Raw genomic sequence first — 21,478 nt, 5'->3', positions numbered from 1 at the left:
ATAGGGAGGGGTGTAGGGGCTGGAGGAGGTTACAGAGATAGGGAGGGTTGTATTGGCTGGAGGGGGTTACAGAGATAGGGAGGCGTGTAGGTGCTGGAAGTGGTTACAGAGAGAGGGAGGGTTGTCGGGACTAGAGGAGGTTACAGAGATAGGGAGCGTTGTAGGGGCTGGAGGCGGTTACAGAGATAGGGAGGCGTGTAGGTGCTGGAGGAGGTTACAGAGATAGGGAGGGGTGTCGGGACTAGAGGAGGTTACAGAGATAGGGAGGGGTGTAGGGGCAGGAGGAGGTTACAAAGATAGGGAGGGATGTAGTGTCTGGAGGAGGTTCCAGAGTTAGGGAGGGGTGTAGGTGCTGGAGGAGGTTACAGAGATAGGGAGTGGTGTAGGGGGCTGGAGGAGGTTACAGAGATAGGGAGGGGTGTAGGGGCTGGAGGAGGTTACAGAGATAGGGAGGGGTGTTGGGGCTGGAGGAGGTTACAGAGATAGGGAGGGGTGTAGGGGCTGGAGGAGGTTACAGAGATTGGGAGGGGTGTTGGGCTGGAGGAGGTTACAGAGATAGGGAGGGGTGTAGGGGCTGGAGGAGGTTACAGAGATAGGGAGGGGTGTAGGGGCAGGAGGAGGTTACAGAGATAGGGAGGGGTGTAGGGTCTGGAGGAGGTTACAGGGATACGGAGGGGTGTAGGGACTGGAGGAGGTTACAGAGATAGGGAGGGGTGTAGGGGCTGGAGGAGGTTACAGAGATAGGGAGGGGTGTAGGGGCTGGAGGAGGTTACAGAGATAGGGAGGGTTGTATTGGCTGGAGGGGGTTACAGAGATAGGGAGGCGTGTAGGTGCTGGAGGTGGTTACAGAGAGAGGGAGGGTTGTCGGGACTAGAGGAGGTTACAGAGATAGGGAGGGTTGTAGGGGCTGGAGGCGGTTACAGAGATAGGGAGGCGTGTAGGTGCTGGAGGAGTTTACAGAGATAGGGAGGGGTGTCGGGACTAGAGGAGGTTACAGAGATAGGGAGGGGTGTAGGGGCTGGAGGAGGTTACAGAGATAGGGAGGGGTGTAGGGGCAGGAGGAGGTTACAAAGATAGGGAGGGATGTAGTGGCTGGAGGAGGTTCCAGAGATAGGGAGGGGTGTTGGGCTGGAGGAGGTTACAGAGATTGGGAGGGGTGCAGGGGCTGGAGGAGGTTACAGAGATTGGGAGGGGTGTTGGGCTGGAGGAGGTTACAGAGATAGGGAGGGGTGTAGGGGCAGGAGGAGGTTACAGAGATAGGGAGGGGTGTAGGGTCTGGAGGAGGTTACAGAGATAGGGAGGGGTGTAGGGGCTAGAGAAGGTTACAGAGATAGGGAGGTGTGTAGGGGCTGGAGGAGGTTACAGAGATAGGGAGGGGTGTAGGGGCTAGAGAAGGTTACAGAGATAGGGAGGTGTGTAGGGGCTGGAGGAGGTTACAGGGATAGGGAGGGGTGTAGGGACTGGAGGAGGTTACAGAGATAGGGAGGGGTGTAGGGGCTAGAGAAGGTTACAGAGATAGGGAGGTGTGTAGGGGCTGGAGGAGGTTACAGAGATAGGGAGGGGTGTAGGGGCTAGAGAAGGTTACAGAGATAGGGAGGTGTGTAGGGGCTGGAGGAGGTTACAGTTTTAGGGAGGGGTGTAGGGGCTTGGAGTTTTCAAACCAGCGAGGATTCCTGCTCCTGATCACTGTCCAGTGACCCCTGGGTTAGAGAGAGAGAGAGGGGGGAAATCAGCCAGGGTTCCTGCTCCTGATCACTGTCCAGTGATCCCTGGGTTAGAGAGAGAGAGGGGAAATCAGCCAGGGTTCCTGCTCCTGATCACTGTCCAGTGATCCCTGGGTTAGAGAGAGAGAGAGGGGAAATCAGCCAGGGTTCCTGCTCCTGATCACTGTCCAGTGATCCCTGGGTTAGAGAGAGAGAGGGGAAATCAGCCAGGGTTCCTGCTCCTGATCACTGTCCAGTGATCCCTGGGTTAGAGAGGGAGAGAGGTGATATCAGCCAGGGTTCCTGCTCCTGATCACTGTCCAGTGATCCTTGGGTTAGAGAGAGAGAGAGGAGAAATCAGCCAGGGTTCCTGCTCCTGATCACTGGCCAGTGATCCCTGGGTTAGAGAGAGAGAGGGGAAATCAGCCGGGGTTGCTGCTCCTGATCACTGTCCAGTGATCCCTGGGTTATAGAGAGAGAGGAAATCAGCCAGGGTTCCTGCTCCTGATCACTGTCCAGTGATCCCTGGGTTAGAGAGAGAGAGAGAGGGGAAATCAGCCAGGGTTCCTGCTCCTGATCACTGTCCAGTGATCCCTGGGTTAGGGAGAGACAGAGAGAGGGGAAATCAGCCAGGGTTCCTGCTCCTGATCACTGTCCAGTGATCCCTGGGTTAGAGAGAGAGAGAGAGGGTAAGTCAGCCAGAGTTCCTGCTCCTGATCACTGTCCAGTGATCCCTGGGTTAGAGAGAGAGAGGGGAAATCAGCCAGGGTTCCTGCTCCTGATCACTGTCCAGTGATCCCTGGGTTAGAGAGAGAGAGGGGAAATCAGCCAGGGTTCCTGCTCCTGATCACTGTCCAGTGATCCTTGGGTTAGAGAGAGAGAGAGGAGAAATCAGCCAGGGTTCCTGCTCCTGATCACTGTCCAGTGATCCCTGGGTTAGAGAGAGAGAGAGAGGAAATCAGCCAGGGTTCCTGCTCCTGATCACTGTCCAGTGATCCCTGGGTTAGAGAGAGAGAGGGGAAATCAGCCAGGGTTGCTGCTCCTGATCACTGTCCAGTGATCCCTGGGTTATAGAGAGAGAGGAAATCAGCCAGGGTTCCTGCTCCTGATCACTGTCCAGTGATCCCTGGGTTAGAGAGAGAGAGAGAGGGGAAATCAGCCAGGGTTCCTGCTCCTGATCACTGTCCAGTGATCCCTGGGTTAGAGAGAGAGGGGAAATCAGCCAGGGTTCCTGCTCCTGATCACACTCCAGTGATCCCTGGGTTAGAGAGAGAGAGGGGAAATCAGCCAGGGTTCCTGCTCCTGATCACTGTCCAGTGACCCCTGGGTTAGAGAGAGAGGGGAAATCAGCCAGGGTTCCTGCTCCTGATCACTGTCCAGTGACCCCTGGGTTAGAGAGAGAGGGGAAATCAGCCAGGGTTCCTGCTCCTGATCACTGTCCAGTGACCCCTGGGTTAGAGAGAGAGGGGAAATCAGCCAGGGCTCCTGTTCCTGATCACTGTCCAGTGATCCTTGGGTTAGAGAGAGAGATGGGAAATCAGCCAGGGTTCCTGCTCCTGATCACTGTCCAGTGACCCCTGGGTTAGAGAGAGAGGGGAAATCAGCCAGGGCTCCTGTTCCTGATCACTGTCCAGTGATCCTTGGGTTAGAGAGAGAGATGGGAAATCAGCCAGGGTTCCTGCTCCTGATCACTGTCCAGTGATCCTTGGGTTAGAGAGAGAGAGGAAATCAGCCAGGGCTCCTGTTCCTGATCACTGTCCAGTGATCCCTGGGTTAGAGAGAGAGGGGAAATCAGCCAGGGCTCCTGTTCCTGATCACTGTCCAGTGATCCCTGGGTTAGAGAGAGAGAGAGGGGGAATCAGCCAGGGTTCCTGCTCCTGATCACTGTCCAGTGATCCCTGGGTTAGAGAGAGAGAGAGGGGAAATCAGCCAGGGTTCCTGCTCCTGATCACTGTCCAGTGATCCCTGGGTTAGAGAGAGAGAGAGAGGGTAAATCAGCCAGGGTTTCTGCTCCTGATCACTGTCCAGTGATCCCTGGGATAGAGAGAGAGAGAGGAAATCAGCCAGTGTTCCTGCTCCTGATCACTGTCCAGTGATCCCTGGGTTAGAGAGAGAGAGGAAATCAGCCAGGGTTCCTGCTCCTGATCACTGTCCAGTGATCCCTGGGTTAGAGAGAGAGAGAGGAAATCAGCCAGGGTTCCTGCTCCTGATCACTGTCCAGTGATCCCTGGGTTAGTGAGAGAGAGAGGAAATCAGCCAGGGTTCCTGCTCCTGATCACTGGCCAGTGATCCCTGGGTTAGAGAGAGAGAGGGGAAATCAGCCAGGGTTGCTGCTCCTGATCACTGTCCAGTGATCCCTGGGTTAGAGAGAGAGAGAGGGGAAATCAGCCAGGGTTCCTGCTCCTGATCACTGTCCAGTGATCCCTGGGTTAGAGAGAGAGAGAGAGGGGAAATCAGCCAGGGTTCCTGCTCCTGATCACTGTCCAGTGATCCCTGGGTTAGAGAGAGAGAGAGAGGGGAAATCAGCCAGGGTTCCTGCTCCTGATCACTGTCCAGTGATCCCTGGGTTAGAGAGAGAGAGAGAGAGAGAGAGGGGAAATCAGCCAGGGTTCCTGCTCCTGATCACTGTCCAGTGATCCTTGGGTTAGAGAGAGAGGGGAAATCAGCCAGGGCTCCTGTTCCTGATCACTGTCCAGTGATCCCTGGGTTAGAGAGAGAGGGGAAATCAGCCAGGGCTCCTGTTCCTGATCACTGTCCAGTGATCCCTGGGTTAGAGAGAGAGAGAGAGGGGGAATCAGCCAGGGTTCCTGCTCCTGATCACTGTCCAGTGATCCCTGGGTTAGAGAGAGAGAGAGGGGAAATCAGCCAGGGTTCCTGCTCCTGATCACTGTCCAGTGATCCCTGGGTTAGAGAGAGAGAGAGAGAGAGGAAATCAGCCAGGGTTCCTGCTCCTGATCACTGTCCAGTGATCCCTGGGATAGAGAGAGAGAGAGAGGAAATCAGCCAGTGTTCCTGCTCCTGATCACTGTACAGTGATCCCTGGGTTAGTGAGAGAGAGAGGAAATCAGCCAGGGTTCCTGCTCCTGATCACTGTCCAGTGATCCTTGGGTTAGAGAGAGAGAGGAAATCAGCCAGGGCTCCTGTTCCTGATCACTGTCCAGTGATCCCTGGGTTAGAGAGAGAGGGGAAATCAGCCAGGGCTCCTGTTCCTGATCACTGTCCAGTGATCCCTGGGTTAGAGAGAGAGAGAGGGGAAATCAGCCAGGGTTCCTGCTCCTGATCACTGTCCAGTGATCCCTGGGATAGAGAGAGAGAGAGAGGAAATCAGCCAGTGTTCCTGCTCCTGATCACTGTCCAGTGATCCCTGGGTTAGAGAGAGAGAGGGGAAATCAGCCAGGGTTCCTGCTCCTGATCACTGTCCAGTGATCCCTGGGTTAGAGAGAGGTGGGAAATCAGCCAGGGTTCCTGCTCCTGATCCCTGTCGAGTGATCCCTGGGTTAGAGAGAGAGGGGAAATCAGCCAGGGTTCCTGCTCCTGATCACTGTCCAGTGATCCCTGGGTTAGAGAGAGAGGGGAAATCAGCCAGGGTTCCTGCTCCTGATCACTGTCCAGTAATCCCTGGGTTAGAGAGAGAGAGAGAGGGGAAATCAGCCAGGGTTTCTGCTCCTGATCACTGTCCAGTGATCCCTGGGATAGAGAGAGAGAGAGAGGAAATCAGCCAGTGTTCCTGCTCCTGATCACTGTCCAGTGATCCCTGGGTTAGAGAGAGAGAGGAAATCAGCCAGGGTTCCTGCTCCTGATCACTGTCCAGTGATCCCTGGGTTAGAGAGAGAGGGGAAATCAGCCAGGGTTCCTGCTCCTGATCACTGTCCAGTGATCCCTGGGTTAGAGAGAGAGGGGAAATCAGCCAGGGTTCCTGCTCCTGATCACTGTCCAGTAATCCCTGGGTTAGAGAGAGAGAGAGAGGGGAAATCAGCCAGGGTTCCTGCTCCTGATCACTGTCCAGTGATCCCTGGGTTGTAGAGAGAGAGAGAGAGAGAGAGGAAATCAGCCAGTGTTCCTGCTCCTGATCACTGTCCAGTGATCCCTGGGTTAGAGAGAGAGGGGAAATCACCCAGGGTTCCAGCTCCTGGTCACTCTAGTGTGATACCTGGGTTAGCGAGAGAGGGGAAATCAGCCAGGGTTCCTGCTCCTGATCACTGTCCAGTGATCCCTGGGTTACAGAGAGAGGGGAAATCAGCCAGCGTTCCTGCTCCTGATCACTGTCCAGTGATCCCTGGGTTAGAGAGAGAGGGGAAATCAGCCAGGGTTCCTGCTCCTGATCACTGTCCAGTGATCCCTGGGTTAGAGAGAGAGGGGAAATCAGCCAGGGTTCCTGCTCCTGATCACTGTCCAGTGATCCCTGGGTTAGAGAGAGAGGGGAAATCAGCCAGGGTTCCTGCTCCTGATCACTGTCCAGTGATCCCTGGGTTAGAGAGAGAGAGAGGAAATCAGCCAGGGTTCCTGCTCCTGATCACTGTCCAGTGATCCCTGGGTTAGAGAGAGAGAGAGGAAATCAGCCAGGGTTCCTGCTCCTGATCCCTGTCCAGTGATCCCTGGGTTAGAGAGAGAGAGAGGGGAAATCAGCCAGGGTTCCTGCTCCTGATCACTGTCCAGTGATCCCTGGGTTAGAGAGAGAGAGAGGAAATCAGCCAGGGTTCCTGCTCCTGATCCCTGTCCAGTGATCCCTGGGTTAGAGAGGGAGGGGGTGGGTGGGTAAACATTTCAGTCCGAACTCGCCCCCCCCAACCCCCATTCCCGAAAGTGGAGTTTGGATAACGGGAAGTGAAAGTTTGTTTGGCCAAGTTAACTTTGTGAACTTTGTTCTGGGCCCCGCCCCTTTCTCCAACTTTCCACCAATCAGCTCCCTGGCTTTAGCCGGCCCTGTCCGATTGGCCCCTCCCGTCACAAAGCAGCTGGATGCCCATTGGACGAGCCAACCCCTTTTTCGAATTTGTGCTCTGCTCCCCTCCGGGATTGGCCGGTCCGCCTGATTTGCATGGCGGGGGCGTGGTCCGGCCCCCATTGGCTGGCCTGCCCATCACGTGGTGTTTCCTGTTTGTAACCAAACAAAACTTTCCGCAGAGCAAAAGTCAACAAAGGGAAAGTTTCAGGTGGAATTCCCCAACTGGAGGCAAGTTCAGGGGCAACAGCGGAGGGATCGGGAGAGGGAGTGGGAGTGAGGGAGAGGGTCAGGAGGGAGAGGGACAGGAGGGAGAGGGTCAGGAGGGAGAGGGTCAGGAGGGAGAGGGACAGGAGGGACAGGGAGGGATCTGGAGAGGGAGTGGGAGTGAGGGAGAGGGACAGGAGGGAGAGGGACAGGAGGGAGAGGGACAGGAGGGACAGGGAGGGATCTGGAGAGGGAGTGGTAGTGAGGGAGAGGGACAGGAGGGAGAGGGACAGGAGGGAGAGGGACAGGAGGGAGAGGGACAGAGGGAGAGGGTCAGAGGGAGAGGGTCAGGAGGGAGAGGGTCAGGAGGGAGAGGGACAGGAGGGACAGGGAGGGATCGGGAGAGGGAGTGGGAGTGAGGGAGAGGGACAGGAGGGAGAGGGTCAGGAGGGAGAGGGTCAGGAGGGAGAGGGACAGGGAGGGATCTGGAGAGGGAGTGGGAGTGAGGGAGAGGGACAGGAGGGAGAGGGACAGGAGGGAGAGGGACAGGAGGGACAGGGAGGGATCTGGAGAGGGAGTGGGAGTGAGGGAGAGGGACAGGAGGGAGAGGGACAGGAGGGAGAGGGTCAGGAGGGAGAGGGACAGGAGGGACAGGGAGGGATCTGGAGAGGGAGTGGGAGTGAGGGAGAGGGACAGGAGGGAGAGGGACAGGAGGGACAGGGAGGGATCTGGAGAGGGAGTGGGAGTGAGGGAGAGGGACAGGAGGGAGAGGGACAGGAGGGAGAGGGTCAGGAGGGAGAGGGACAGGAGGGAGAGGGTCAGGAGGGAGAGGGTCAGGAGGGAGAGGGGCAGGAGGGAGAGGGGCAGGAGGGACAGGGAGGGATCTGGAGAGGGAGTGGGAGTGAGGGAGAGGGACAGGGAGGGATCTGGAGAGGGAGTGGGAGTAAGGGAGAGGGACAGGAGGGAGAGGGACAGGAGGGAGAGGGACAGGAGGGAGAGGGACAGGAGGGACAGGGAGGGAGAGGGAGAGGGAGAGGAGGGAGGGAGTGAGGGAGAGGAGGAGGGAGAGGGAGAGGAGGGTGAGGGAGAGGAGGGTGAGGGAGAGGAGGGTGAGGGAGAGGAGGGAGAGGGAGAGGGATGGAGAGGGAGAAGGAGGGAGAGGGACAGGAGGGAGAGGGAGTGGGAGTGAGGAAGAGGGACAGGGAGGGATCTGGAGAGGGAGTGGGAGTGGGAGTGAGGGAGTGGGAGTGGGAGTGAGGGAGAGGGACAGGAGGGAGAGGGACAGGAGGGAGAGGGACAGGAGGGAGAGGGAGAGGGACAGGAGGGAGGGAGTGAGGGAGAGGAGGAGGAGGGAGAGGGAGAGGAGGGTGAGGGAGAGGAGGGTGAGGGAGAGGAGGGTGTGGGAGAGGAGGGAGAGGGAGAGGAGGGAGAGGGAGAGGGATGGAGAGGGAGAGGGAGGGAGAGGGACAGGAGGGAGAGAGAGGGACAGGAGGGTGGGAGAGGGTGGGAGAGGGACAGGAGGGAGAGGGACAGGAGGGAGAGGGGCAGGAGGGACAGGAGGCAGAGCGGCAGGAGGGACAGGAGGGAGTGAGGGAGAGGGACAGGAGGGAGTGAGGGAGAGGGACAGGAGGGAGTGAGGGAGAGGGACAGGAGGGAGTGAGGGAGAGGGACAGGAGGGAGTGAGGGAGAGGGGGCGAGGAGGGAGTGAGGGAGAGGGGGTGAGGAGGGTGTGGAGGGAGTGAGGGAGAGGGACAGGAGGGAGTGAGGGAGAGGGGGCGAGGAGGGAGTGAGGGAGAGGGGGTGAGGAGGGTGTGGAGGGAGTGAGGGAGAGGGACAGGGGACGGGGGGGAGAGGGGTGGAGAGGGAGGAGGGGAGAGGGAGAAGGACAGGAGGGGAGAGGGACAGTAGAGAGGGGGAGGGAGAGGGAGTGAGGGAGAGGGACAGGAGGCGGAGGGGGAGTGGGACAGGAGAGGGGAGAGGTGGAGTAAGCAGGAGGGAGAGTAAGGGGGAGGGAGGGGTAGGGGGAGAGTGAGGGAGCGTTCCAGACCCTAACCCCCTCGATTGACCCTCCCTCCCCCACACTCACAGACAGCGTGTTCCAGACCCTAACCCCCTCGATTGACCCTCCCTCCCCCACACTCTCAGACAGCGTGTTCCAGACCCTAACCCCCTCGATTGACCCTCCCTCCCCTACACTCACAGACAGCGCGTTCCAGACCCTAACCCCCTCGATTGACCCTCCCTCCCCCACACTCACAGACAGCGCGTTCCAGACCCTAACCCCCTCGATTGACCCTCCCTCCCCCACACTCACAGACAGCGCGTTCCAGACCCTAACCCCCTCGATTGACCCTCCCTCCCCCACACTCTCACGCAGTGCGTTCCAGACCCTAACCCCCTCGATTGACCCTCCCTCCCCTACACTCACAGACAGCGTGTTCCAGACCCTAACCCCCTCGATTGACCCTCCCTCCCCCACACTCTCAGGCAGCGCGTTCCAGACCCTAACCCCCTCGATTGACCCTCCCTCCCCCACACTCTCAGACAGCGCGTTCCAGACCCTAACCCCCTCGATTGACCCTCCCTCCCCCACACTCTCACGCAGCGCGTTCCAGACCCTAACCCCCTCGATTGACCCTCCCTCCCCCACACTCTCACGCAGCGCGTTCCAGACCCTAACCCCCTCGATTGACCCTCCCTCCCCCACACTCTCACGCAGTGCGTTCCAGACCCTAACCCCCTCGATTGACCCTCCCTCCCCCACACTCTCAGACAGCGCGTTCCAGACCCTAACCCCCTCGATTGACCCTCCCTCCCCCACACTCTCAGGCAGCGCGTTCCAGACCCTAACCCCCTCGATTGACCCTCCCTCCCCCACACTCTCAGACAGTGCGTTCCAGACCCTAACCCCCTCGATTGACCCTCCCTCCCCCACACTCTCACGCAGCGCGTTCCAGACCCTAACCCCCTCGATTGACCCTCCCTCCCCTACACTCACAGACAGCGCGTTCCAGACCCTAACCCCCTCGATTGACCCTCCCTCCCCCACACTCACAGACAGCGCGTTCCAGACCCTAACCCCCTCGATTGACCCTCCCTCCCCCACACTCACAGACAGCGCGTTCCAGACCCTAACCCCCTCGATTGACCCTCCCTCCCCCACACTCTCACGCAGTGCGTTCCAGACCCTAACCCCCTCGATTGACCCTCCCTCCCCTACACTCACAGACAGCGTGTTCCAGACCCTAACCCCCTCGATTGACCCTCCCTCCCCACACTCTCAGGCAGCGCGTTCCAGACCCTAACCCCCTCGATTGACCCTCCCTCCCCCACACTCTCACGCAGCGCGTTCCAGACCCTAACCCCCTCGATTGACCCTCCCTCCCCCACACTCTCACGCAGCGCGTTCCAGACCCTAACCCCCTCGATTGACCCTCCCTCCCCCACACTCTCACGCAGTGCGTTCCAGACCCTAACCCCCTCGATTGACCCTCCCTCCCCCACACTCTCAGACAGCGCGTTCCAGACCCTAACCCCCTCGATTGACCCTCCCTCCCCCACACTCTCAGGCAGCGCGTTCCAGACCCTAACCCCCTCGATTGACCCTCCCTCCCCCACACTCTCAGACAGTGCGTTCCAGACCCTAACCCCCGCCATTGACCCTCCCTCCCCCACACTCTCACGCAGCGCGTTCCAGACCCTAACCCCCTCGATTGACCCTCCCTCCCCCACACTCTCACGCAGCGCGTTCCAGACCCTAACCCCCTCGATTGACCCTCCCTCCCCTACACTCACAGACAGCGTGTTCCAGACCCTAACCCCCTCGATTGACCCTCCCTCCCCCACACTCTCACGCAGCGCGTTCCAGACCCTAACCCCCTCGCTGTGTGAAAAAGTTCCTCCTCGTGTCTCCATCCCTCCTTTTACCCATCGCCTTCAATCTATGTCCCTCTGCTTCTCGATCCTTCCCCCCCAATGGGAACAGTTTCTCCCGATCCACTCTGTCCCAGACCCCCTCGTGGTTTTGAACACCTCGATCAAATCCCCTCTCGACCTTCTCTTTTCCGAGGAGAACAGTCCCATCTTCTCCAATCCATCCACGGAACTGAAGTTCCTCATCCCTGGAACCATTCTCGTGAATCTTTTCCGCACTCTCTCTCTCTCTCTGTCCAATTCCTTCACATCCTTCCTGAAGTGCGGAGCCCAGAACTGGACACAATACCCCAGCTGAGGGTGAACGAGTGTCTTATACAAGTTCAACATAACCTCCCTGCTCTTGTACCCTAAGCCCCTATGAATAAAGCCCAGGATACTGTCTGCTTTATTAACCCCTCTCTCCCCCTGTCCTGCCCCCTTCAATGATTTATACACATTTACCCCCAGCTCCCTCTGCTCCTGCCCCCCCTTTAGAATTGCCCACGTTATTTTATACTGTCTCCCCGTGTACTTCCCTCCAAAATGAATCGCTTCGCACTCCTCTGTGTTAAACTGTATCTGCCACTTGTCTGCCCATTTCTCCAGCCTCTCTGTGTCCTTTTGAGGTTCCGCACTCTCCTCCTCACAGTTTGCAATGCTCCCAAGTTTCGTATCATCCACAGGTTTTGAAATTGTGCCCTGCACACCGAGGTCTAGATCATTAATATACATCAGGAAAGGCAAGAGTCCCAATACCGACCCCTGGGGAACTCCACCACAAACCTTCCTCCAGCCCAAAAACCATCCATTAACCACTACTCTCTGTTTCCTGCCAATTCCGGACCCATGAGCCACCCTCAGCTGTTTCACGGGAGACTGTCAGAGAGAGGGTTAGACAGTCCCTGGGTACAGCAGCAGGGAGACAGAGAGAGTGTGGCAGAGAGTGAGCGAGTCTCGTTCCCTCTGTCCTGTGGCTGACTCTTATCTCCATCTTGCTCTGCCTCTGTTTGTTTCCCCCCATCACTTCTCCACTCCCTCCCGATCTCCTGTGTTTACCTGCTTCACTCTCTCGATCCCCGCTCTGTTCTCTTGTTCTCTCTCTCTCAGATCCCCACTCTGTTCTCTCTCTCTCTCTCTCTCTCTCTCGATCCCTGCTCTGTTCTCTCTCTCTCTCTCTCTCTCTCTCGATCCCCGCTCTGTTCTCTCATTCTCTCTCTCTCTCTCGATCCCCGCTCTGTTCTCTCTCTCTCTCTCTCTCTCTCTCGATCCCTGCTCTGTTCTCTCTCTCTCTCTCTCTCTCTCTCGATCCCTGCTCTGTTCTCTCTCTCTCTCTCTCTCTCGATCCCCGCTCTGTTCTCTCATTCTCTCTCTCTCTCTCGATCCCCGCTCTGTTCTCTCGCTCTCTCTCTCGATCCTCGCTCTGTTCTCTTCTCTCTCTCTCTCTCGATCCCTGCTCTGTTCTCTCGTTCTCTCTCTCTCTCGATCCCCGCTCTGTTCTCTCTCTCTCTCGATCCCCGCTCTGTTCTCTCGCTCTCTCTCTCGATCCTCGCTCTGTTCTCTCGTTCTCTCTCTCTCGATCCCCGCTCTGTTCTCTCGTTCACTCTCTCTCTCTCGATCCCCGCTCTGTTCTCTCGTTCTCGCTCTCTCTCGATCCCCGCTCTATCCTCTCGTTCTCTCTCTCTCTCTCGCTCCCGCTCTCTCTCTAACTGCTCTGCTTCCTAACCCTCTGATACCAGCTGTGGGCTGTCACAGGAAGTGCTCCTCATCCATCCTAACTGGAGACCCACAAAATGAGTTGTTCGTCTTTCTGTCAGGCTCCCCGTCTGTCGGCATGGCTGTCTGTCTCGCCAGCCGTCTGCTCGTGGTCTGAAATTGTTGAACTCAATATTCAGTCCGGAAGGCTGTAAGGTGCCTGGTCGGAAGATGAGGTGCTGTTCCTCCAGTTTGCGTTGGGCTTCACTGGATCAATGCAGCAAGCCAAGGACGGACATGTGGGCAAGAGAGCAGGGTGGAGTGTTGAAATGGCAAGCGACAGGGAGGTCTGGGTGAAGCTTGCGGACACAGGCATCAATGTGTGTGTCTGTGTGTCCCACTGTGTGTCCCACTGTGTGTCCCACTGTGTGTCCCACTGTGTGTCCCACTGTGTGTCCCACTGTGTGTGTGTGTGTGTGTGTGCCAGTGTCTCTCTTCCCCCCCCTCACTCTCTCTCTCCCTCCCTCACTCTCTCTCTCCCTCCCTCACTCTCTCTCTCCCCCCCTCACTCTCTCTCTCCCTCCCTCACTCTCTCTCTCCCCCCCTCACTCTCTCTCCCCCTCACTCTCTCTCCCCCTCACTCTCTCTCCCCCCTCACTCTCTCTCCACCCCTCACTCTCTCTCTCCCCCCTTCACTCACTCTCTCTCCCCCTCACTCTCTCTCCACCCCTCACTCTCTCTCTCCCCCCTTCACTCACTCTCTCTCCCCCTCACTCTCTCTCCCCCCTCACTCTCTCTCTCTCCCTCCCTCACTCTCTCTCCCCCTCACTCTCTCTCCCCCTCACTCTCTCTCTCCCCCCCTCACTCTCTCTCTCCCCCCTTCACTCTCTCTCTCTCCCCCTCACTCTCTCTCCCTCCCTCACTCTCTCTCTCCCCCCCTCACTCTCTCTCCCCCTCACTCTCTCTCCCCCTCACTCTCTCTCTCTCCCCCTCACTCTCTCACCCCCCTCACTCTCTCTCTCCCCCCTCACTCTCTCTCTCCCCCCTCACTCTCTCTCTCTCCCCCTCACTCTCTCTCACCCCCCTCACTCTCTCTCTCCCCTCCTCTCTCTCTCTCTCCCCCCCTCACTCTCTCTCTCTGCCCACCCTCTCTCTCTCTCCCTCTCTGCCCACCCTCTCTCTCTCTCTCCCCCTCACTCTCTCTCTCCCCCCCTCACTCTCTCTCTCTCCCCCCTCACTCTCTCTCTCCCCCCCTCACTCTCTCTCTCTCCCCCTCACTCACTCTCTCTCCCCCTCACTCTCTCTCTCTCCCCCTCACCTCTCCCTCTCTCTCTGCCCCCCCTCTCTCTCTCTCTCCCCCTCACTTCTCTCTCTCCCCCCCTCACTCTCTCTCTCTCCCCCTCTCTCTCTCTCTCTCTCTGCCCTCCCCTCTCTCTCTCTCTCTCCACCCCTCTCTCTCTCTCTCTCTCCCCCTCACTCTCTCTCTCCCCCCCTCACTCTCTCTCTCCCCCCCTCACTCTCTCTCTCTCTGATCCTCACTCACTCTCTCTCCCCCTCACTCTCTCTCTCCCCCCTCACTCTCTCTCTCCCCCCCTCACTCTCTCTCTCCCCCTCACTCTCTCTCTCTCCCCCTCACTCACTCTCTCTCCCCCTCACTCTCTCTCCCCCCCTCACTCTCTCTCCCCCCTCACTCTCTCTCTCTCCCCACTCACTCTCTCTCTCTCCCCCTCACTCTCTCTCCCCACTCACTCTCTCTCTCTCCCCCTCACTCTCTCTCTCTCCCCCTCACTCTCTCTCTCCCCCTCACTCTCTCTCCCCCCCTCACTCTCTCTCCTCCCCCCTCACTCTCTCTCTCCCCCCCTCACTCTCTCTCTCTCCCCCCTCACTCTCTCTCTCTCCCCCTCACTCTCTCTCTCTCTCCCTCACTCTCTCTCTCTCTCCCTCACTCTCTCTCTCTCTCCCTCACTCTCTCTCTCTCTCACCCACTCTCTCTCTCCTCACCTCCCTCCCTCACTCTCTCTCCCCCCCTCACTCTCTCTCTCCCCCTCACTCTCTCTCTCCCCCTCACTCTCTCTCTCTCCCCCTCACTCTCTCTCTCTCCCCCTCACTCACTCTCTCTCCCCCTCACTCTCTCCCCCCCTCACTCTCTCTCCCCCCTCACTCTCTCTCTCTCCCCCTCACTCTCTCTCTCTCCCCCTCACTCTCTCTCCCCCCTCACTCTCTCTCTCTCCCCCTCACTCTCTCTCTCTCCCCCTCACTCTCTCTCTCCCCCTCACTCTCTCTCCCCCCCTCACTCTCTCTCCCCCCCTCACTCTCTCTCTCTCCCCCCTCACTCTCTCTCTCCTCCCCCTCACTCTTTCTCTCTCCTCCCTCACTCTCTCTCTCCCCCTCACTCTCTCTCTCTCCCCCTCACTCTCTCTCTCTCCCCCCTCACTCTCTCTCCCTCACTCTCTCCCTCCCTCACTCTCTCTCCCCCCCTCACTCTCTCTCCCCCCCTCACTCTCTCTCTCCCCCTCACTCTCTCTCTCTCCCCCTCACTCTCTCTCTCCCCCCTCACTCTCTCTCTCCCCCTCACTCTCTCTCTCCCCCCTCACTCTCTCTCTCTCCCCCCTCACTCTCTCTCTCCTCCCCCTCACTCTCTCTCTCCCTCCCCTCACTCTCTCTCTCCCCCCCTCACTCTCTCTCTCCCCCCCTCACCTCTCTCTCTCCCCCCCTCACTCTCTCTCTCTCCCCCTCACTCTCTCTCTCCCCTCACTCTCTCTCTCTCCCCCCTCACTCTCTCTCTCCCCCCTCACTCTCTCTCTCCCCCCTCACTCTCTCTCTCCCCCCCTCACTCTCTCTCTCTCCCCCTCACTCTCTCTCTCTCCCCCTCGCTCTCTCTCCTCACTCCTCTCTCTCCCCCTCACTCTCTCTCTCCCCCTCACTCTCTCTCTCCCCCTCACTCTCTCTCTCCCCCTCTCTCTCTCCCCCTCACTCTCTCTCTCCCCCTCACTCTCTCTCTCCCCCCTCACTCTCTCTCTCCCCCTCACTCTCTCTCTCCCCTTCACTCTCTCTCTCCCCCTCACTCTCTCTCTCCCCCCTCACTCTCTCTCCCTCACTCTCTCTCTCCCCCCTCACTCTCTCTCCCTCACTCTCTCTCTCCCCCCTCACTCTCTCTCCACCCCCTCACTCTCCCTCCCTCACTCTCTCCCTCCCTCACTCTCTCCCTCCCTCACTCTCTCTCCCCCCTCACTCTCTCTCTCCCCCCTCACTCTCTCTCCACCCCCTCACTCTCCCTCCCTCACTCTCTCTCCCTCCCTCACTCTCTCTCCCCCCTCACTCTCTCCACCCCCCTCACTCTCTCTCCCTCCTCACTCTCTCTCCCTCCCTCACTCTCTCCACCCCCTCACTCTCTCTCCCCCCTTCACTCTCTCTCCACCCCCTCACTCTCCCTCCCTCACTCTCTCTCCCTCCCTCACTCTCTCTCCCCCCCTCACTCTCTCCACCCCCTCACTCTCTCTCCCTCCTCACTCTCTCTCCCTCCCTCACTCTCTCTCCCCCCCTCACTCTCTCTCCCCCCTTCACTCTCTCTCCCCTTCGCTCTCTCTCTCCCCCTCACTCTCTCTCTCTCCCCCTCACTCTCTCTCTCCCCCCCTCACTCTCTCTCTCCCCCCCTCACTCTCTCTCTCCCCCCCTCACTCTCTCTCTCCCCCTCACTCTCTCTCTCTCCCCCTCACTCTCTCTCCACCCCCTCACTCTCTCCCCCCCCCCTCACTCTGTCTTCCCTCTCTGTACGTTGGTATGTCAGGCAGTGTGAGTGTTTGTGTTCAGTGGGGGCCTGGTTTTTCTCCTGAACCCTCTCTCTATCTATTTTAACCCCAGCTTCTGTACTCCTAGGGCTACTGGAGGTAAGAGGATGGTGCAGCTAAGCAAGGGGAAGACGTTCCAGGCATATCTGGAGAACTGTCACCGTCGGTATAGTTGTCTGTACTGCAGAGCGCACCTGGCAAACCACGATGAGCTCATCTCCAAGGTACACCGGAGGTCATGTGACCTACGCCCCCGGTCGCCGCACCCCAGGATGTGCCCCTTGACCACCCCCCCCACCCCACCACACTGTGACCTGACCCATCTGTCACTAGGTACATGTTAGAAGATATTATTACAGATGCTATAGCAGGGCACTTTGCATACGTTTATTGTCATCAGGCAGAGTCACCATGGTCTTGTGAAAGGGAGATCATGTTTAATCAACTTGAGTGAGTCACATGTGCTGTGGATAAAGGGGAACCGGTGGATGTGCTGTACTCAGATTTCCAGAAGGCGTTTGATAAGGTGCCACATCAAAGGTTATTGTGGGAAATAAAAGCTCGTGGTGTAGCTGGGGGGTAACATATTGGCGTGGAGAGAGGATTGGCTGGCTGGCAGGAGGCAGAGAGTAGGCATAAATGGGTCTTTTTCTGGTTGGCAGGATGTGAAGAGTGAGTGTGCCACAGGGATCAGTGCTGGGACCCTCAACTCTTTACAGTTTCTATAAACGACTTGGATGAAGAGATTGAAGGAAACGGTGGTTCAATTTGCCGTAGACACAAAGATAGGTAGGAAATCAGATTGTGAAGGGGACATGAGGAGGCTCCAGAGTGACATCGATAGGTTAAGGGAGCAGGCAAAGATCTGGCAAACGGAGTATAACGTGGGAACATGTGAAATTGTCCATTCTGGCAGGAAGAACTAAAAAGAGAAGCAGATTATCTAAATGGTGAGAGAGTGCAGAGCTCTGAGAAGCAGAGGGATCCGGGTGCCCTAGTGCATGAATGACAAAAGGTTAGTCTGCAGGTACAGCAGGTCATTGGTAAAGATAATAGAATCTTATTGTTTATTGTGAGGGGGATTGTATACAAAAGCAGGGAGGTTATGCTCCAGTTGTGCAGGGCACTGGTGAGACCACATCTGGAGTATTGTGTACAGTGCTGGTCTCCTTATGTAAAGAAGGATGTAAATGTGTGAGAAGCGGTTCGGAAAAGGTTTACCAGACTAATACCAGGAATGCGCCGACTGTTTTATGAGGGAAGTTTGGACAGGGTTAGTCTCGTATCCGCCGGAGTCTAGAAGAGTGAGAGGCGACTCGATTCAAACCTTTAAAGATCCTGAGGGGTCTTGGACAGGGGGGATGTGGAAAGGAGGTTTCCTCTTGGGGGGAGAATCTAGAATTAGGTTGGGGGGAGGGGGGGGTCACCCATTGAAATCGGAGATGAGGAGAAATGTTTTCACTCGGAGGGTGGAGAGACTTTGGAACTCTCTCCCTGAAAAGGTGGTGGGAGCAGAGACTGGAAATATTTTTAAGGTGGGGGTGGATAGATTCTGGGTAAGCGAGGATGGGGGTGGGGGGGGTGACAGGTTATCGGGGGTGGGGTAGAGGGGAGGTTACATGCAGATCAGCCATGATCTTATCGAATGGGGGGAGCACGCTCGAGGGGCCGAATGGCCTACTTCTGCTCCTAGTTGGGCCCCCAAACCACCCCCCCCCCCCCACCCAACACTGCGACAAGCTCCCCAACCTCTCGGACATGACCCCCAGGATTGACCCCTGACTCCGAGCACCAGAATCCCCCTGGGATCAGAACCCCACCCCAGGGAGTTGACTTCTGGCACTTGCCCCCTAATCCCCCTTTCCCCCTGACACTTGCCCCTTGATCCCCCCTTCCCGACTCTTGCCCCCCTCTCCCCGATACTTGCCCCCTGACCCCCCTCCCCCCGACACTTGCCCCCTGATCCCCCCTTCCCCCCGACTCTTGCCCCCCTCTCCCCGATACTTGCCCCCTGACCCCCTTCCCCCCGACGCTTGCCCCCTTACCCCCCTCCCCCGACACTTGCCCCCTGATCCCCCCTTCCCCCCGACTCTTGCCCCCCTCTCCCCAATACTTGCCCCCTGACCCCCTTCCCCCCGACACTTGCCCCCTTACCCCCCTCCCCCGACACTTGCCCCCTGACGCCCCTCCCCCCGACACTCGCCCCCTTACCCCCCTCCCCCGACACTTGCCCCCTGACCCCCCTCCCCCCGACACTCGCCCCCTTACCCCCCTCCCCCGACACTTGCCCCCTGACCCCCCTCCCCCGACACTTGCCCCCTGACCCCCCCTCCCCCCGACACTTGCCCCCTGACCCCCTCTCCCCCCGACACTTGCCCCCTGACCCCCCTCCCCCCGACACTTGCCCCCTGACCCCCCCTCCCTCTGACACTTGCCCCCTGACCCCCCCCTCCCCCCGACACTTGCCCCCTGACCCCCCCTCCCCCCGACACTCGCCCCCTTACCCCCCTCCCCCGACACTTGCCCCCTGACCCCACCCCTCACCCTGATGACTAATCTTATTTGTTCTAATTTTTGTCTTTCAGTCTTTTCAAGGCAGTCAAGGCCGGGCCTATTTGTTCAACTCTGTGTGAGTATCAGCACTGCAGACCCCTCCCCGATGTACACCCCCCACCACCCCAGGCACAGCCCCGGAGGTGTAGGTGCTGGAGGAGGTAACAGAGATAGGGAGGGGTGTAGGGGCTGGAGGAGGTTACAGAGATAGGGAGGGGTGTAGGGGCTGGAGGAGGTTACAGAGATAGGGAGGATTGTAGGGGCTGGAGGGGGTTACAGAGATAGGGAGGGGTGTAGGGGCTGGAGGAGGTTACAGAGATAGGGAGGGGTGTAGGGGCTGGAGGAGGTAACAGAGATAGGGAGGGGTGTAGGGGCTGGAGGAGGTTACAGAGATAGGGAGGGGTGTAGGGGCTGGAGGAGGTTACAGAGATAGGGAGAGGTGTAGGGGCTGGAGGAGGTTACAGAGATAGGGAGGGGTGTAGGGGCTGGAGGAGGTTACAGAGATAAGCAGGGGTGTAGGGGCTGGTGGAGGTTACAGAGATAGGGCGGGGTGTAGGGGCTGGAGGAGGTTACAGAGATAGGGAGGGGTGTAGGGGCTGGAGGAGGTTACAGAGATAGGGCGGGGTGTAGGGGCTGGAGGAGGTTACAGAGATAGGGAGGGGTGTAGGGGCTGGAGGAGGTGAGCCTCCGGTTGAACCCCTCTCTCTCTGTCTCTGTGTCAGGGTGAACGTGGGCTGTGGAGCAGCGGAGGAGCGGGTGTTACTGACCGGGTTACACGCTGTGGCTGATATTTACTGTGAAAATTGCAAGACCACTCTGGGCTGGAAATACGTGAGTACCTGACACCGAGCACGGGCGAGGGAGGAGGGGTGGGGAGGTGCGTGGGGGGGTTCGAGACCCTCTGGGGTGTTGGGGGCGAGTCCCTTGCTGGAGGGCGGAGGAGGGGGGTGTTGGTGGCGGGGAGCATGATGTCCCATGGGAGGCTTGGGGTGGGGGTTTGTCCTGGGGACGAATCCTGGGTCTGGAACAAACGACCTAGGAGCAGAAGTAGGCCATTCGGCCCCTCGAGCGTGCTCCCCCCCCCACCGTTCGATAAGATCATGGCTGATCTGAACGTGACCTCCCCTCTACCCCACCCCCGATAACCTGTCACCCCCCCCCACCCGCATCCTCGCTTACCCAGAATCTATCCACCCCCACCTTAAAAATATTTCCAGTCTCTGCTCGCACCACCTTTTCAGGGCGGGAGTTCCAAAGTCTCTCCACCCTCCGAGTGAAAACATTTCTCCTCATCTCCGATTTCAATGGGTGACCCCCTTATTTTTAAACAGTGACCCCCCCCCAACCTAATTCTAGATTCTCCCCCCAAGAGGAAACCTCCTTTCCACATCCCCCCTGTCCAAGACCCCTCAGGATCTTTAAAGGTTTGAATCGAGTCGCCCCTCACTCTTCTAGACTCCGGCGGATACGAGACTAACCCTGTCCAAGCTTCCCTCATAAAACAGGCCGCGCATTCCTGGTATTAGTCTGGTAAACCTTCTCCGAACCGCTTCTCACACATTTACATCCTTCTTTGCACAAGGAGACCAGCACTGTACACAATACTCCAGATGTGGTCTCACCAGTGCCCTGCACAACTGGAGCATAACCTCCCTGCTTTTGTAAACAATCCCCCTCACAATAAACGATAAGGTTGTATTATCTTTCCCAATGACCTGCTGTACCTGCAGACTAACCTTTTGTCATTCATGCACCGGGACACCCGGATCCCTCTGCTTCTCAGAGCTCTGCACTCTCTCACCGTTTAGATAATCTGCTTCTCTTTTTTGTTCTTCCTGCCAGAAGGGACAATTTCACATGTTCCCACGTTATACTCCGTTTGCCAGATCTTTGCCTGCTCCCTTAACCTATCGATGTCACTCTGGAGCCTCCTCATGTCCCCTTCACAATCTGATTTCCTACCTATCTTTGTGTCTACGGCAAATTGAACCACCGTTTTCTTCAATCTCTTCATCCAAGTCGTTTATAGAAACTGTAAAGAGTTGAGGGTCCCAGCGCTGATCCCTGTGGCACACTCACTCTTCACATCCTGCCAACCAGAAAAAGACCCCTTTATGCCTACTCTCTGCCTCCTGCCAGCCAGCCAAGCCTCTCTCCACGCCAATATGTTACCCCCCAGCTACACCACGAGCTTTTATTTCCCACAATAACCTTTGATGTGGCACCTTATCAAACGCCTTCTGGAAATCTGAGTACAGCACATCCACCGGTTCCCCCTGAGGGGGGAGGGGAGGGCGGTGTCTCATGGGGGAGACCGGGGGGTCCCGTGGGAGGGTAGGGGGTGTCCCACGGGTGCTTGGGGGTGGGGGGGTGGGGGGGGGTTGTGTGGCGAAGGATGCTGGGGGTCTCACCGCAGAGGGATACCACGAGGGTAGCTGGTACCCGTGGGTAGACCTGGGAACCTGCTCCGGCTGGTTTTAACGTCTGATCTCTTTCCCCCTCCCTCTCCCTCTTTCTCCCCCGCCTCCCCTCTCTGTCTCCCCCGCCTCCCCTCTCTCTCTCTCCCCCGCCTCCCCTCTCTCTCTCTCCCCCGCCTCCCCTCTCTCTCTCTCCCCCGCCTCCCCTCTCTCTCTCTCCCCCGCCTCCCCTCTCTCTCTCTCCCCCGCCTCCCCTCTCTG

At 58.1% G+C, this 21,478-nt stretch overlaps 1 protein-coding gene across 1 annotated transcript in view; it reads left to right on the top strand.

Moving 5' to 3' along the window:
- Nucleotides 1-6,779: 6,779 nt before the first annotated feature.
- LOC121274803 (protein yippee-like 1) overlaps nt 6,780-21,478 on the top strand; it is a 15,146-nt gene continuing 447 nt past the window's right edge. Inside the window, exons 1-4 of the mRNA XM_041182165.1 lie at nt 6,780-6,876; nt 16,336-16,471; nt 18,833-18,876; nt 19,523-19,631. Coding sequence (XP_041038099.1) covers nt 16,355-16,471; nt 18,833-18,876; nt 19,523-19,631 — 270 coding nt within the window. The 5' untranslated portion in view covers nt 6,780-6,876; nt 16,336-16,354. The remainder of the gene's footprint in view (nt 6,877-16,335; nt 16,472-18,832; nt 18,877-19,522; nt 19,632-21,478) is intronic.

Source organism: Carcharodon carcharias (genome assembly GCF_017639515.1).
Source record: "Carcharodon carcharias isolate sCarCar2 chromosome 38 unlocalized genomic scaffold, sCarCar2.pri SUPER_38_unloc_20, whole genome shotgun sequence".
Taxonomy (NCBI): domain Eukaryota; kingdom Metazoa; phylum Chordata; class Chondrichthyes; order Lamniformes; family Lamnidae; genus Carcharodon; species Carcharodon carcharias.
Note: the sequence above shows the minus strand (reverse complement) of the source record. Positions and strands in the feature narration are given on the sequence as shown.